This window comes from Triticum urartu, chromosome 6, assembly GCF_003073215.2.
Source record: "Triticum urartu cultivar G1812 chromosome 6, Tu2.1, whole genome shotgun sequence".
NCBI classification, from domain to species: Eukaryota; Viridiplantae; Streptophyta; class Magnoliopsida; order Poales; family Poaceae; genus Triticum; species Triticum urartu.
This window is the reverse complement of record NC_053027.1, coordinates 177,231,530-177,247,245: the sequence shown is the minus strand read 5'-3', so window position 1 is coordinate 177,247,245 and position 15,716 is coordinate 177,231,530. Positions and strand designations below refer to the sequence as shown.

General features: G+C 48.8%; 1 protein-coding gene across 1 annotated transcript; it reads right to left on the bottom strand.

Annotated features, from left to right (window-relative positions):
* Positions 1 to 5,674: 5,674 nt before the first annotated feature.
* On the bottom strand, positions 5,675 to 11,693 carry LOC125512147 (copper-transporting ATPase HMA4). Its single transcript, XM_048677224.1, has 9 exons — positions 11,386 to 11,693; positions 10,562 to 10,821; positions 9,092 to 9,837; positions 8,394 to 8,865; positions 8,144 to 8,311; positions 7,406 to 7,660; positions 7,114 to 7,236; positions 6,465 to 6,950; positions 5,675 to 6,382 (listed from the first exon to the last, which is right to left on the bottom strand). The coding sequence occupies exons 2-9, from the start codon at positions 10,817 to 10,819 to the stop codon at positions 5,948 to 5,950; spliced, it is 2,943 nt and encodes a 980-aa protein (XP_048533181.1). The 5' UTR covers positions 10,820 to 10,821; positions 11,386 to 11,693; the 3' UTR covers positions 5,675 to 5,947.
* Between the last annotated feature and the right edge of the window lie 4,023 nt (positions 11,694 to 15,716).

Genomic DNA, 15,716 nt, shown 5'->3' with positions numbered 1-15,716 from the left:
ACAAAAAAACGGCTTCACCAGCCAAAACATCTAAACAGGTCGTTAAGACCACGGACACGGCTAGACGAGTCCGACATAAACATATAATTGATAAAGGCATAATAGCCGTATACCCCTGTACTAGGGGCTCCGCACATATAAAACAAGAGACAATCAAGCTCAATTTTACCCATTTCAATTTACACTTCGTTTATTTAGTATAACTTTTGTTCGGCACGGCCCTTTTTCAACTAAGTTCCTCTCTTTTACAGATGAACACCGTGCTGCGCTCGTCCAGAATATGGCACGACGGAGACACAGGTGCAGACGTGCAGCAGGGACCGTTCCAAGGATTCTTTTCAGATTAAGACCTTGCGTAAACCTTTTTTACTGTCTCTTGTTGATACACATCCCCTGGTTTTTTGGTATAACCAAGGAGGAGGCTGGCGTCTTGGCATGTGGCCACGTCAGAAATTTGCCCGTACCTGGACACTAGGGGCTTATACCTAAGGGCGTTGACCCGCCCGACCTCATAAAGACCGAATACCTTAGGGAGTGTTCGGCGTCGCGAGTTTGGCCTTATATGCATCAGCTCCGAATCATGTCTTTGGTCAAATGTTGGGTTTGCCCGGCTCCTGTGTTTTGGTGCCTTATGTTCCGCTCTATCGGCTAAGGCGGCACCAGGAGAACTACTGCGATTGTGCCCCAGTTCGGCCAGGCGAGCACCTCAGTAGAGAAAGCCGAAAACTGACTGTCATGATATAGCGTGAGACTGGTCAACCACTCGATGACTTACCGGAATCTATAGGATTCCTCCACATTAACGAAGGGTCATTTCCCGGCCAGGCACATACACGCCCCGAATTCGGGCGAGCGCAGTCGCCACCAGGGGCTATCTAAGTAGCCTCACTGTCAAGCTCCTATGGCTAAGTGAAAGTGATAAAGCATTATAGTCTGATTGCCTAGTTCGCTGCGCTATCACCTCCTTTATAGGACCAAGACGTTGGATCAAGTGTGAAAATGCGCCTTCTGCGAACACCCCCACATTATTTGCGTGAGGGCTGAAGCCGACGACTACCATCTTTCAGATTATATATACATATATCTTAAACGGCCGCACAAGAGGTGTTATAATACTTGCAGGCACAAGTATAAAAAACTTCTACAATTTATCAAAATATTGTTTTACAATAACATATGCTATTCGAACATAGCATCCTTCGAGCACTGCGTCTCTATTACACAAGCGCCTTGCAGAACTTCCTGAAAATAGTGCTCGGCAGGTACTCGGCTTCCGTCTGAATTTCGGGATGCAACAGCGGTGGTCTCCATCTCCGCCCAGTATGTCTTGACACGGACAAGAGCCATCTGCGCACCCTCTATGCACGCTGACCTCTTCATCGCATTAATATGCGACACCGCTCCAAGGAACTGCTGCACCAAGTTGAAATAACTTTTCGGCTCTGGTCTCTTCGGCCACAGATGACTCATGACACACTTCATGGCGAGTCCGGACAACCTATTCAGCTCGGCCCATTCGGCCAGACGATCGGCTACCGACAGTGGACGCTCTGGATTGTGGAACTGCGACCAAAAGAGCTTCTCCACTTCACGATCTTCTTGATCTCGAAAGTGTTCGGTCGCATCAGCAGCACTCGCTGCCAAATCCAGATAGGTGTCCGCCGTACTCCACAACCGGTCTAACGGAGCATGTTTAGGATCACAAAACTTCCTCCGCAGCATAAAGGGCTTTCCAGCCGTGATCTCTCCGGCCTGACGTAGCTCCTCCTTCATAGCTCTCATCGCAGAGCGAGCATCCTTGGCATCTGCAACGGCCTTCTCCAGGTCCGTCTGTTTCGCCCGGTCTTCTTTTTCAAGAAGCTTGCAACGGTCAGCAGCGCTCTTCAGCTTCACGGCCATCTCGGCCATTTCCTTCTTGCTTCGGCAGTGAGCAGCCTGTTCAGCTTTCAGCTCTTCAATTGCCTTTCCGGCAGCCGCATCACTTTTCCTTGCTTGCTCCTTGGCTCGGGCAAGTTCCGCCCGAAGATTCTCCATGGCAGCGGCACCATCTGCGTTAAGCACACACATTGTAAGATACTGGCATAAAGCTCCTCTTACTAGGTGCCGCCAGAGGAATTACATACCTTGTGCCTCGTCAAGCCTCTTGTTGATAAGCGTAATGTCGGCATCTACCACGTCAAGTTGCCGCTTTAGCTCGGCAAATTCATCAGTCCGGCTAGCCACCGGACACTTCGCCACCTATGTATGAAGGAGGCATATTAGACCTGAGATTATGATCCTCTGCGCGCCGTCACTTTTGACAACGCACAGAGTCTCAGGGGCTACTATCTACACAGGGCGCATCTTATTCATGCGCAACTGTCAAAAAGGGTGTATTATTTCGCGTACCTCAAAACCTGTCAGTAAACTTCTGGCGGCCTCGTGCAATCCGCTTTCCGCGGACGAAATCCTTTCAATCACCGTGCCCATCAATGCACGGTGCTCCTCTGAGATAGATGCTCGCCCTAGCAGATCCTTCAGCTCCTCCGACCGCGCACCGGACGGTGCCGGACTTGTCCTATGGCGTTTTTCGAAGGCCGGATGCGGAGAGCCTTGGGGGGCCATATGGCTACCTTCCGGCCCTGCCGGATTCGAAGAAACCCTCCGCGATGATACCTCAGGGTCACCCGCCTCGCGAGGCGGTACGGCAGGGGGAGGCGTTCCGCTCTCCATCATCTCCGGAAGAAGATCTCCGAAGACGAGCTCTGCTGAGAAGGGCTGAGGTCCGAACTACAAGGTAAAATTTCGGTTACTCTTCTCAGATACAAAGCAAGGATTCCTCTCAAAGAAAAACTTCTCTCTACTTACGGCTCGATGGAGGGCTGATCCCCTTGAGGGCATAATTCGGCCGAGGTATCCCCCGGCGTAGGACCCTCTGACGAGGATTTCTTCCCCCGCTTTGAGGCCATGGTCTCCGGGCCTTCAGAGGCGGTCCTCTTATTCCCCGGAGGAGAGGAATTTTCGATTCCTCCCTTCCGAACAGCCTCCTTCGAGGAGGCCGTAGTTTCCTTGTCCCCTCCCTTGCTTTCCTTCAAAGGCACAATCTTCAACATCCTGACTAGCACGGGATCCGGCGTGGTCTCGGGGAGGGGAGCCGGACACCTGATCAGCTTTGCTTTCGCTATCCACTCATGTTTAAAGGACAGCTCTTTTATGGGCAAGTTTATGACAAATACACGGATGGCGAGTCCGGGCAGAAGGCTACTTACTTGAGTATCCGGTCGGTTGCAGCTCAGACCTGCGTCCTCGGTCAAGTCCGGACACATTGCGTGTGATCCGAAGAACAATTCGTACATCTCCACGGGCGTCGCGCCCATAAAATGTTGGAGAGCCCGCGGTCCCTCCGAATTGAATTCCCACAAGCGAAGGGAGCGACGTTTGCCGGGCAGGGTTCGGCGAATCAGCATGACCTGCGTCACTTTGACCAGGCTGAGGTCTCTTTCTAAGAGATCCTTGATGCGGCCTTGCAACAAGGGCACGTCCTTGGATGGCCCCCAGTCTAGGCCTTTATTGACCCACGACGCTAGCTGTGGTGGGGGACCCGAGCGAAAGGCAGGTGGCGCCACCCACTTGGTGCCCCTGGGAGCGGTGATATAGAACCACTCTCGTTGCCATAAGCCGAGCTCCTCTTGAAAAGAGCCCTCGGGCCATGGAGCATCAGCATTTTTGCTTATAATAGCACCTCCGCACTCCGCGTGCCGTCCCTCGATCATCTTCGGTTCTACTTTGAAGGTCTTAAGCCATAGTCCGAAGTGGGGAGTAATACGGAGGAAGGCTTCACACACGACGATGAATGAGGAAATATGGAGGATGGACTCCGGAGCTAAGTCGTGAAATTCCAGCCCATAATAGAACATGAGCCCCCTCACGAAGGGATCCGTCGGGAAGCCTAGCCCCCGAAGGAAGTGAGACATGAACACCACACTCTCACCAGGCTTGGGAGTGGGAATGACCTGCCCTTGTGCGGGCAGCCTATGCGAAATTTCGCTGGCCAAAAACCTGGCCTCTCTCAACTTTAGCACGTCCTCCTCCGTGACGGAGGAGGGCATCCATCGGCCTCGAAGGTCGGAACCGGACATTGTCGAAGATCCGAAGCGCCTGAAATCTGGAGCCTTGGGTATTGGAACTCGAGGCGAAGGGCGAACTCGTTTGAGATTGAAAGAAAGGAGTAAGGCCTTGGTCTCTTTATAAGAGGCTGAATACCAAGGGCCCTCCCCGTGACCGTTTGGGACTCGCCTTTGATCGAGAAAACATACCAATGGGCACGACTGGGTTACCCACGTCCGTATTGATGAGAATCCCGTAAATAAAGGGAACACGATCTCTGTTTTGAAAGGGCGTGTCAAGGAAACCGCCTCGCTAAACGCGCTGAGGCGGGACAATAAAAACGATTCGTATAAAGGCTTGGCCATGGTGTGATGTCACGCTACGAAATACGTCAGCAGATTAGATTTGTGTAAATATTATTCTCTCTATGGCAATATGTGGAAACTTATTTTGCAGAGCCGGACACTATCCTTGTGTTCGAAATTTTCTACAAAGTACTTGGAGGAGGAACCCGCCTTGCAATGCCGAAGACAATCTGCATGCCGGACTCGTCGTCATTGAAGCCTGGTTCAGGGGCTACTGAGAGAGTCCTGGATTAGGGGGTGTCCGGATAGCCGGACTATACCTTCAGCCGGACTCCTGGACTATGAAGATACAAGATTGAAGACTTCGTCCCGTTTCCAAAAGGGACATTCCTTGGCGTGGAAGGCAAGGTTGGCGATACGGATATGTAGATCTCCTACCATTATAACCGACTCTATGTAACCCTAGCCCCCTCCGGTGTCTATATAAACCGGAGGGTTTAGTCCGTAGGAACAATAACAATCATACCATAGGCTAGCTTCTAGGGTTTAGCCTCCTTGATCTCGTGGTAGATCTACTCTTGTACTACCCATATCATCAATATTAATCAAGCAGGAGTAGGGTTTTACCTCCATCGAGAGAGACCGAACCTGGATAAAAACATCGTGTCCCTTGTCTCCTATTACCATCCGCCTAGACGCACAGTTCGGGACCCCCTATCCGAGATCCGCCGGTTTTGACACCGACACCGCCAACTAGTCCCGTTGGCGCCACGAGGCTGGCCCATCCACATTCATCGCCAACCTCACCTCCATTGGCGACGGCCAGGTCACGGACTGCGACAAGGAGCAGGGCATGCGAGACAGCAACACCTTGTATCCCATGTCCTATGCCGGTGACCGCAACTAAACTTCCGTGGCTCACGGCCGTCGGACGTGAACACGAAGGAGAACAACAAAGGGGAACAACAAAGACTTGGAGGTCGGACACTTTCTAGGGCTCATGGCTACTGGTGAAGATTTAGACAGTTAACTTCCAAATGCTTTTGTTTATTGAAGTATGTCAAAAATGTAATAAATTTAATCCGGTTTAAATGGAAATCGTCCAGTTTGCATAAACATAGTCCAATTTGTTCAAATCAGTTTTGAAATGTATATGTGTATGATTGGATTGCCGACATCAGTGTCCGCACCCGCACATTGGTCCGGACCAGTCTGCGGACAAATACAATGTCCGTTTTGAGAGTCTGTTAGCCAATGATGGAACAATCTGATGAATAGTTCCGTTTCAAGGATAAACCTCCCATATTATTATCAAAAAAAAAGTCATTCCGCACAAAAGGAAAAGGGTTGCGTGAAATTACATATGCACACGAATCAATCAGGAGGGCCACAGCAAACAGGGCGTTTTCAATCGGCGTCAGTTCAAGGTGCATGCCAGCAAATAGCTGCGGCCCACACCAGGTTCGAGCAACAGTTTCACCAGGTTCGAGCAACGTTGACAGCAACAGTTTCGTCAGTAGCACCGCGAGACGGAGGCCAGAACGGGTGTGTGCTCCTCACACCAGGTTCGAGCCACCATCGCCGGGCCCTGCCGTCATCGGCACCTCCTCGACGTGCAACGGCTTCTTGTAGAGCTGGAGCAGCAGCGACGAGCAGACGACGCTCACCGATGAGGCGGCCATGCAGGCCCCGGCGAGCCAGGGGGGGAGCCGGATGCCCGTGAATGGGAACAGGACGCCGGCGGCGATCGGCATGCCCAGGACATTGTAGCCCAGGGCCCAGACGTAATTGAGCCGGATCTTGGCGAGGGTCTTCCGCGAGAGGTCAATTGCCGTGATCACGTCCACTAGGCTGCTCTTCATCAAGACGATGTCAGCGGCCTCGATGGCGACGTCTGTGCCCGCGCCGATGGCCATGCCCACGTCCGCTGCGGCCAGGGCCGGCGAGTCGTTCACCCCGTCGCCGACCATCGCCACGGCAAGTCCTTGCGTCTGTGCAGGAATGGAGTAAGCAGGAATGCAAAATGTAATGCCAGGTAATAGTCCCTGCCGAAAAGAGAAAAGACCGTCGTACCTGCAAGTCCTTGATCTTCTCAGCTTTTCCAACTGGATCAATCTCAGCAAATACGGTGCTGATCCCGACTTGCTTTGCTATGGATTTGGCTGTAGCCCAGTTGTCGCCCGTCACCATGATGCTTGTGATGCCCATTGAGCTAAGGTGTGAAATGACGCGTCCTGCCTCAGGCTTCAGAGGATCCGATACGGCAAGAGCTCCGCAGATAACCCTATCGATCGCAACAAGCACACAGGTCCTGGCAAGATCCTCCATTTCAGACATGTATTCCTCCACTTCAGAGCTCATTGGAGCTTCAAATTCTTGCATGAGCCGTTTGTTCCCAACCAAAACCAGCTTGCCTTCAACATTCGCGCTGACCCCTGCCCCTGGATGCACCTCAAAATCTTTGGAATCCATCATATGATCACTCGGAGATCCATATTGTTCTCTGAGCTTCTTTGTGTATTCAACAATAGCCTTTGATAGAGGATGCTCACTGTTTGCCTGACAAAGTCACAATTTTTCAAGTTAAAGAGAAAATTAGAGCCAGACACCCAAAGAAGGAGGAAAAAAAAGTTTATAACAACAGAATAATAATAACTAGGAACGTATCATATGGTGTCTGCCAACATAAATGCGGAAAATGACAAGTGGTTAACAAACCAACCTCAGCACTGGCAGTTAAATCACACAATTCTAGAAGTGGTATCTTGGAGAAGGTCTTTGTTTGAACAACAGAAGGTTTACCCTTAGTCAGGGTTCCAGTTTTATCAAATATGATAGTTTTAATCTGCAAACAGAGAGATCAAAACGGTGGTCCAGTGTGTGTTAGTATACCACAGTAGAATTTATATGGAGAAGAAAAACATACTCCTTACACTGGAGTCTGTATCGCACGAGCACACACACACACACACACACACACACACACAAGCTAGCACAAAAAGTCTCAAGATTACCTTGTGAGCTTTCTCAAGTGCATTGCCACCTTTGATAAGAACACCTAGAGAAGCACCTTTTCCAGTAGCAACCATAACAGCAGTTGGGGTAGCTAATCCCAGAGCACACGGGCATGCAACGACTAGGACAGATATTCCAAACTGCAGAGCAAGCTCAAAACTATCCATTGCCTTTGGAATCCATTGCTGAGGGTAGAGGTGAAGTTGCCCGGGTATGAACCAGCCAAGCCATGTAAGAAATGCAGCCACCACAACCTTAAAATGAGAAGAAACAATCAATATGAGAAAGGTTTTCTCTCAAGAGATAACCTGGCAGCAAATATCATACTAGAACATTTGTACGTATCAAGCAGGGTATGATTTCCCACAATGAACCTACTGTTTACTGCTGGAAAACTAATCAGCTCAGTAAAGAACAAGGTTAAACTAGATAGTTACTAAATCAAATAAACAAATTTGATCTTGACAAGTTCGCAAAACAGGAGTATACAATAGAACCCGGGTAGCCAGCCGGTAGCACATACAAGGTCTTCAGCTCAATGCTAGCCGAGTCTAGGCTGACTACTCATATTGGTCATGTACATCACATTCGCATAATGTTGATACCGACAAACTACTACTGTAACCAATTATGAACCACAAGGGTAGGTAATTTCTGACCATGCTCTGATTATGCAAAAGATGATGCAGAGCAACATAGCAGGAGCAAATTTAAGGAGAAAATAACAGATAACTTACAGTTGGAACAAAAAACCGTGAAATCTTGTCTGCCAACCGCTGTACTGGAGCTCTTGCAAGTTGAGCAGCTTCAACTAGCTGGACTATCTGTGACAGAGCCGTCTCTGACCCAACATGGGTGGCCTTAACAATTATGAAACCATTATCGTTTACAGTACCACCAATAACCTTTAAAAAAGACGATTGAAGCATCAGGACAGTACATGATAAATAACATCAGATAAGGCAATCGGAATCCAAAAATACCAACCTTATCTCCCGGTTTCTTTGCAATGGGCCTTGCTTCCCCAGTTATCATACTTTCATTAACATGGCTTTGGCCTTTGATGACAACACCATCAACTGGGACCTTTTCACCAGGGACAATCTTAATGAAATCGTTTCTTTGAAGTAACTGGGTACTGATCTCCACTTCTGAAATGACACTTCCATCCTTTTCCAGTGTGAGAAGTACAGCTGTTTCTGGTGCAAGTTCTGTCAGCTTTGACAAAGCATCTGATGTCTTCCCCTTTGCCACCACCTCAAGGTATTTTCCCAGCAATATAAAAGATACCAACATCGAACTAGTTTCAAAAAGATCTTGTCCTTCAAACGTGTCTGATGTTAGTGCCTTCACAATAATGTACACAGAATAGAAGTACGCAGCATTTGTTCCCAAAGCAACCAGCACATCCATGTTAGAGTACCCTCGCTTCAGTGCATGGTAAGCTCCAACGTAAAATCTGACAATTATCGATACAAAGTGAAATACGTAAAACACATGCTGTAGCATAAGATTGCAGTGAAGAAATTGTAAAGCAGCATCGTTTGACAACTTTTGCAGTACTTCTATCATTCCCAAACAGCATGATACCTTTATATAATTGCATTTTTGAAACAAAAGAGCTTAACATTTTTTCAAAGAGAAGGAATCAACATCAAGATGTTGTTGCCAGGTTGAGACTGTACCTCCAACCAATAATGAACTGAACTGGAGAACATAGCAACCACCGCAGTAGCATACCTACCGTCATGTTGTTGTAGATTTTATAAAACAGCCAATCTCCAGAAGGAGGGAGCATGGGCAGAACCATCGCGAACAGGAACACAGGAACTGAAAAGAGGCAACTCCAAAGAAATTGGTTCCTGTAACTCATAATTTCATGGTGGCGTTCTACTTCTCTTTGCTTTGGTGGTGAGTACAAGCTGGCATTAAAGCATTTAGGGGGTTCTGCAGCATCCTGAATGCGCTGAATAAGTAATCGTGGACCAGTGACATCAGGGTCATATGCAACTGTAACTGTTTGACCTGATGTATCCCATTCAACATTATTCACTCCCTCTACAGTTTCCAGTACCGACTGAATGAGTTTGGTGTCTTCTGGAGAACTCACACCCTCAAGTTTTAGATGCATTTTGTTCACATCGTCCCCATAACTAATGAGATCAGCTCCAAATCCAGCATCCTCAATAGCCTCGATTAGTAAATCACGGCTGGTAATATTTGGATCAAAGTGCACCTTGGCTTCCTCTAGGGCAAGCCCCACTGCAGCTTTTTTAACTCCAGGTACCATCAGAAGTGCCCGTTCAATAGATTCAGAGCAGCTTGTACATGCCATTCCTTTTATCCGGAGCCTGCATACGGCAATTTCTTGTTCTTGGAGTTCATCGACCTCAAAGTTGATATCCTCAATAGCTTCTTTTATGGTTCTTGCCTGTGAGAACAAGAATCTTAACTGAGAAAATATAGAAAATTATACCAACGGCGCAGCATTTTCGGCATTACTTTGTGGAGAATGCATCAATGCAGACTCGAGTTTACTGAACTGAAAGTGCATGCTCATAAATATAAATCTACTAAAATTGCTAGTAAAAAAATCACAGTATGAAGAAAGAAAGGCTACATTGTTCCTTGGCAGTTCATTTATGCTCAAAATTCTCTAAGAATATATAATTGAGGTATACTCATCGTGGAGATGATATAGTTCCTCGGCAATTCATTTATGAACTAAACTATCTGACAATGTTTGACAGTCCAATGATTGGGCAGTTGCTGTCAAGAGATTGGCCCACACCAACAAAAGGTAGTTAAAATAGTTGGTGGTACAAAGGTGTGGGCCTTAAAACTGAATATCAAGGGAAAGATAAGATAAAGTTGACCTGGCAGCTAAATGAGGATTTGTAGGACAAAATTCATCTCCTGGAACCAAACATTTCCCGTTTACACTAAATACATGTGCAAATATGTCCCTAGTGAAAACTGATAACTTGGATTAACAACAGGACAAAAAGAAGCTACCACATGTATTTGGCATCCCTCTTTTTACCCCATTTATGACAATATGCAGATATTTCCATAGTAAGTACTAAGGACCTCCATATTGAAAAAATAAAAAATACAGTGATGAGAAGACGAGCATCAGCTCAAGGAAATCTTACATCGGTCTCCTCCGGGCTGTACTGAACAACAGCCTGGCCCTGAAGGGTTGAGACCTGGATGCTCTCGACCCCCTTCAATCCTGCCACCACCGTCTCTATCGAGACGGCACAGGAACCGCATGACATGCCCCGGACATTGAACATGACCTTCCTTGTAGTCCTCTCCTTCCGCGGGGACACCCTGGCGGCGGCGGCAGAAGCGCCATCCGCCGCATGGAGAAGCGGCTCCTTGAGATGGCTCTCTCCATTCTGCTCCATTCCTGTTGCAGAATTGGTCAGAACAACATCATGGCAGTAGCAGAGCATCAAGAACCCACGTCCAAGTCACTCGTCAGAACCTATTAATGGAGTGCAATTACTGTTCTTCTATCTATGTGACAGAGTGGCGGCAGCAATCTGCATTAGAAGTACAGACAGCCTAAGGTTTGGACAAACCATGAACACGGTAAAATCAAGGTGACTGGTACTAAGCAGAGCTGCTGCTTTCCCCCAAATCTTCAGCCAAATAACGGCGTGTTAAATTGCGAAACATTAGTTTTCTCAACGATTTGTTTTTACCCATAAATCATGCAGCAGATTTTGCCCCGCGCCCAAACCAAACCAAAGGAACTCGCGTGCAAGTTTGAAGTCTCAGAAACAACCACCACTGACGCGCGCGCAAACAGCTCTAGGCACCAAATTTAACAGGGAAACTGAAAATAAAAAAATACTGGGGCGGCAACTCCACAGAACCGCGTACCAGAGAGCGGAATCCAAAAAACCCACGAGACAAACAACCAAAAAGCTCAGCGGTGGCGGCGGCGGGGGGCGGTGGCGGTGGTTACCTCTGTATCCGGCGACGGAAGGGGCTGCAGAGGAGGCTGCGGCGGGCTCTAGGGTTCGCCCGCACGCGCGCGCGGCTGTGGAGGGATTAGGGGACGGGCGGGGAGGGTCTAGAAGACGCGGAGGCGCGGGGGGAGGCGGCGTGAAGCAGGCCGCCCGCGGCAAGAGGACTGGAGGAGGCGGCGACGAGGGCGAGGTGGCCGGGCACTCTGGCCGCCTGTAGTCCTTGTTTGTTTTATAAAATTTTGATTTGACGACTCGTTCGGATTTGCTGCAATTTCGATGGGAATGCGGTGGCTTTTGCGGGTTTTATTTGGCTCCGGTGGCGTTTGAGGTTTGAGTTTGATTTGGTTTTGGATTCCCTCGGTCGGGTCGTTGGTGGCCATCGCTTTCGCCGCTCCTTTTCTATCCTCCTCCGTGTTTTTTGGTTCTTGCCCACTCGTCTTTCAGTTTTTGCCCGTATGCCCCTCTGAAGCATCTCCACCTTTTGAAACTCTGCACATATTTCTTTTTATGGTAGTATGTGTCTCATTTATATCTTAAGGATCACAGTACAAGTTACGTACAAATATCTTTTACACAAAGGAACGACAGTTAAGAAGTAAAATTACAATCCAAGACACATAGTCCTCACATCAACAGTTTAACACCCATCACCTGCCTCTGAAACCACCACAACAACAACCAAAGAGAAAAATAACGGATCATCTTCACACCTAAACTCGAAGTGGCTCCATCGCAGATAAGCTTTGTGAACCTCCAAGGTGGCTCACGAAAGATGAAATCATTACCGTTGAACGTATCAGATCGCGGCAACACCTCAGACACGCCATCAAACTCCAGATCTGGCACCTCTACACAATTAAGAGCATCTCTAGCAGACCCCGCAAAAATCCGACACGCAAAACGCGTTTGTAGCTCGCGGAAAAACAACTTTGCGGGCAGGCGCTGACGGGCGCAGAGGCAGACCCTGCAAAACGGACCCGTATAAAAGGATATTCGCGGAATATGCTTTTTTACGGGTTGGCTTTGCGGGGTCTGGTCTACCGCCGGCCCGTAAATCCTAAATTTGCATCTCAATTTGACACAAGATAATGCATTTCTTTACTTTTTCAACAACATTGGATACATAGGGCATCACCAAATCTTTACTAGAATAGTAAGACCAAAGAAAACAAGCACCACAATTATGCATTTTAGAAGATTTCCAACTTTCATAACTGCTCCCACTAGTTGGACCAATATATTCCTCATGCATTCATTATTGATCTGTGGATTCTTGATTTTGCATTGTTCATTCTTCTTCTTTGATTCTAAAGAAGTAGACGCTTCTTCCCCTCTAGTTGCACATGCAACCGCTTCACTGCCATATGTCTATTAAGTTTCTTTCTATTAATAAATCAATGTATTCGCCTTCCCAAAACCAAAATGAGCATCCATCTTCCTACACACATGATGATGTTCGAAATGATCTATCACAATTAAACCAAAGAATGCAGTGCCAAAGCCGAATGAAAAAACCACGTACCCCGTCGTTTTCGCATTTGAAGAACACCCATCCAGGGTGCTTCGGCATGCCCAAAGTTAGCCGCAGCACTGTCCGCGTGCAGTCGTCACACTGTATGAGCGGCATCGGCGAGCCACGGAGCCTCTGCGCGAGCGCCGAGCCCGATGGACGGCCGGCCGAATCCATGCCAGCAAACCGGCGGCGGCGGCGACAGGACGAACCCGTACCTGCATGTGGCGATGGGACTTTGCCGGGGCTGCACGAGGTGCTCCCCGACCATTCCATCGCTTGCGCAGCCACCGGCGGCCGGAAAAGCCAAATCCGACCGCCCGCGACGAAGGGTCGCAGATCTGCAACTTTCTGGCCCGCCGACGCAGAAGGGGGCGGAGGGCAACCTCGTGCGTGTGGCGTCCTTTCGGCGTGATCCCACCGGCTACTTTCGCCATAATCGTGGGCGGCGGCCCGGCGCCGGGGCGAGGGGGAGAGGGGAGGTGGTAGGTGGGGAAAAGCGCGGGCTGAAATGTCCTCCCCACCAACCGCTCCCGCTATATGCAGGGCATCGACGAGGCGGGGGGGGGGGGGACCCGCGTATTCGCGAGTTAGGGTCAAGATTTTGCCGCACCCCTCAAAACATTTTATGGGTCGGTCGCGTTTGCGAGGTCTGTTCTGGCGGGATTTTCTGTGCCGACCCACATTTTGGCGGTTATTTTGCGGGTCAGGGCTTTTTGCGGGGTCTGCTAGAGATGCTCTAAGAGGCCGGGGGAGAAAACCACACCTGCCATCCACAAACCACGAGTCAAGCGCAAGATTCATCATCTTTCAAATGCCGCCGATGCAGACCACAATCTGCATATACCTCCCAAGTTTCGCGTCGGCATTAGAGCAAAAGCCGTCACAACATGCCCGAGAACACAGGTCCACCATGAGGATGTCGCCGTCGCCACGTCATCGTTACTTGAACAGACTGATTTCCAAATTCATCCCCAACCATAGGACCGATCGTCTCGTCGGAGTAGGATCTAAAGAAATTTTATTCAGTGTCGCCATCACCGCCGCCAAAGCCAAGATGATGAACAAGCTAAAAACCTAAACTACGAGAGTAAAAAATGATCCACACACGTGGATCTGGCGACCTCCCTCACCACCGACGACTAAGGTCGCCGACAAAGGGGAGCCGTCAGAGGGCGGCGGCGAGGGAGACTCCTGGCAGCGAGACCGTCTTTTGTTTCTTTTTTTTAACATCAGTACAGACACAAGCGCTCATATACACGCGCATACACTCATCCCTATGAACGCACACACGCACACCCTACCCCTATGAGCATCTCCGAAAGATTGAGCCGGCATATCATCTTGAAATTTACGAAGTCACCCTAAGCACCTCGTCGTCGACGGGAGCGTCTCCTCCCACTGAATGCACATCGCCGGAAATCCTGAAATAAATCCAGAAATAAATGCGAGCACCAGGATTTGAACCCTGGTGGGCTGGGGATACTACAGTCTCTCTAACCATCCAACCACAGGTTGGTTCGTAGATCGTCTTTTGTTTCGCACGGAAGAAAGAAAAGCGGACATCTCTGCACATATCACATATGTACATTTTTATAGCAGACGTACTCCCTCTAAAAATCAACGTAGTAATTTTGACAAACATTGAAGAAATCAACCGAATTTCCCTTGCCAGCCTTCGTGTGACCAGGCACATTTTTTTCTTTTCTTTTTCGGAAAACGCTATTCTTCAACCGGCTAATGCACGCGCGAGCGTCCGCCTCTTGTGTAGCCGTCAGATCAACCATGACCAAGCGGCCACGTTGACCACAAGTCAGTCCCGCGCGGTCAGTCTTTTTCTTGCAATAAGGGTCTTGTTTCAGTAGATTTCTGTAACAAAGGTCTTATTCCAGAAAGAAAGAAAAAATGATTCAGTGGTGAAGATTTTTTTCTGCAACTGGGGTCTTGTTTTAAAAGATTTCTGCAACATATCTTTTGTTTCAGAAAGAAAAGAATTGTTTCGGTTGTGAAGATTCGTTTCTGCAACAAGGGTCTTGTTTCAGAAATATAGCCCGAGTTCCAGCGCCGGAGGAGCGTCCAGCATTAGCTGTTTCAGAAATATAGCTCTGGTTGCAGAAAACGCCGAAGAAGCGTCGGGCATGAGAGGTCGTCGCCGTTGTGCTGGATTGGAGCTAGCAGTTGCTCGCAGGGCCGAGACGGAGGAGGAGGAGGAGCAACTCCGGCGAGCACGGCAAGGACTAGTTCCCCCGCACGCCGGCGACAACGATTTTGTGATGGTGGGGGCTGGTGCCGCGCTGGGCGCAGCTGTGCCAGGACGGCGGACAAGGGAATCTGTTTTCGAAACTGAGGGGTTGTTGCAGGAAGTAAGGAGGTGGTCACGCGCGTGCGGTGGTTAGATCCGATAGTTGTTAGAGGGCTGATCCAACAGAGCTCCATGCGACGAATGTTTCTAATACATCCGCCGGCGGACGCATAGCGGCTCCTTTCTTTTTTTGAGGGGTGGCACATTTTTTGTTGGAAAATGTCACGTGCGATGGGCTTATACATGATTCGAAGGATATTACGGCCTTTTATGTGAGGTGGAGTAAGTATAGTATGGGGTGCTTGTTTCGAGGGATTTTTTAGTGTAGGGACTAGAAAAAGTCCATCTTAAAGACTTTTTAACCAAACATGAGGGACTACTAGGGACTAAAAGTTGATTTTTGGGACTAAATGAAAAAGACTCTCAAGGAGTCTTTTTTAGACTTTTCCAACAATGCCCCTCCCTGCGTCCATTGCCCCGCCACCCCATGATGTTGTTTGGTTGTTATTTTTCTG

What these genes read in the sequence shown, in the direction of transcription:
- LOC125512147 (XM_048677224.1), bottom strand. Translation starts at nt 10,819, where the DNA reads ATGGAGCAGAATGGAGAGAGCCATCTCAAGGAGCCGCTTCTCCATGCG. An exon ending in CACTTGAGAAAGCTCACAAG is followed by an intron (nt 7,237 to 7,405) that starts GTAATCTTGAGA and finishes CTCTGTTTGCAG; the next exon opens with ATTAAAACTATCATATTTGA. An exon ending in ATTTAACTGCCAGTGCTGAG is followed by an intron (nt 6,951 to 7,113) that starts GTTGGTTTGTTA and finishes TGACTTTGTCAG; the next exon opens with GCAAACAGTGAGCATCCTCT.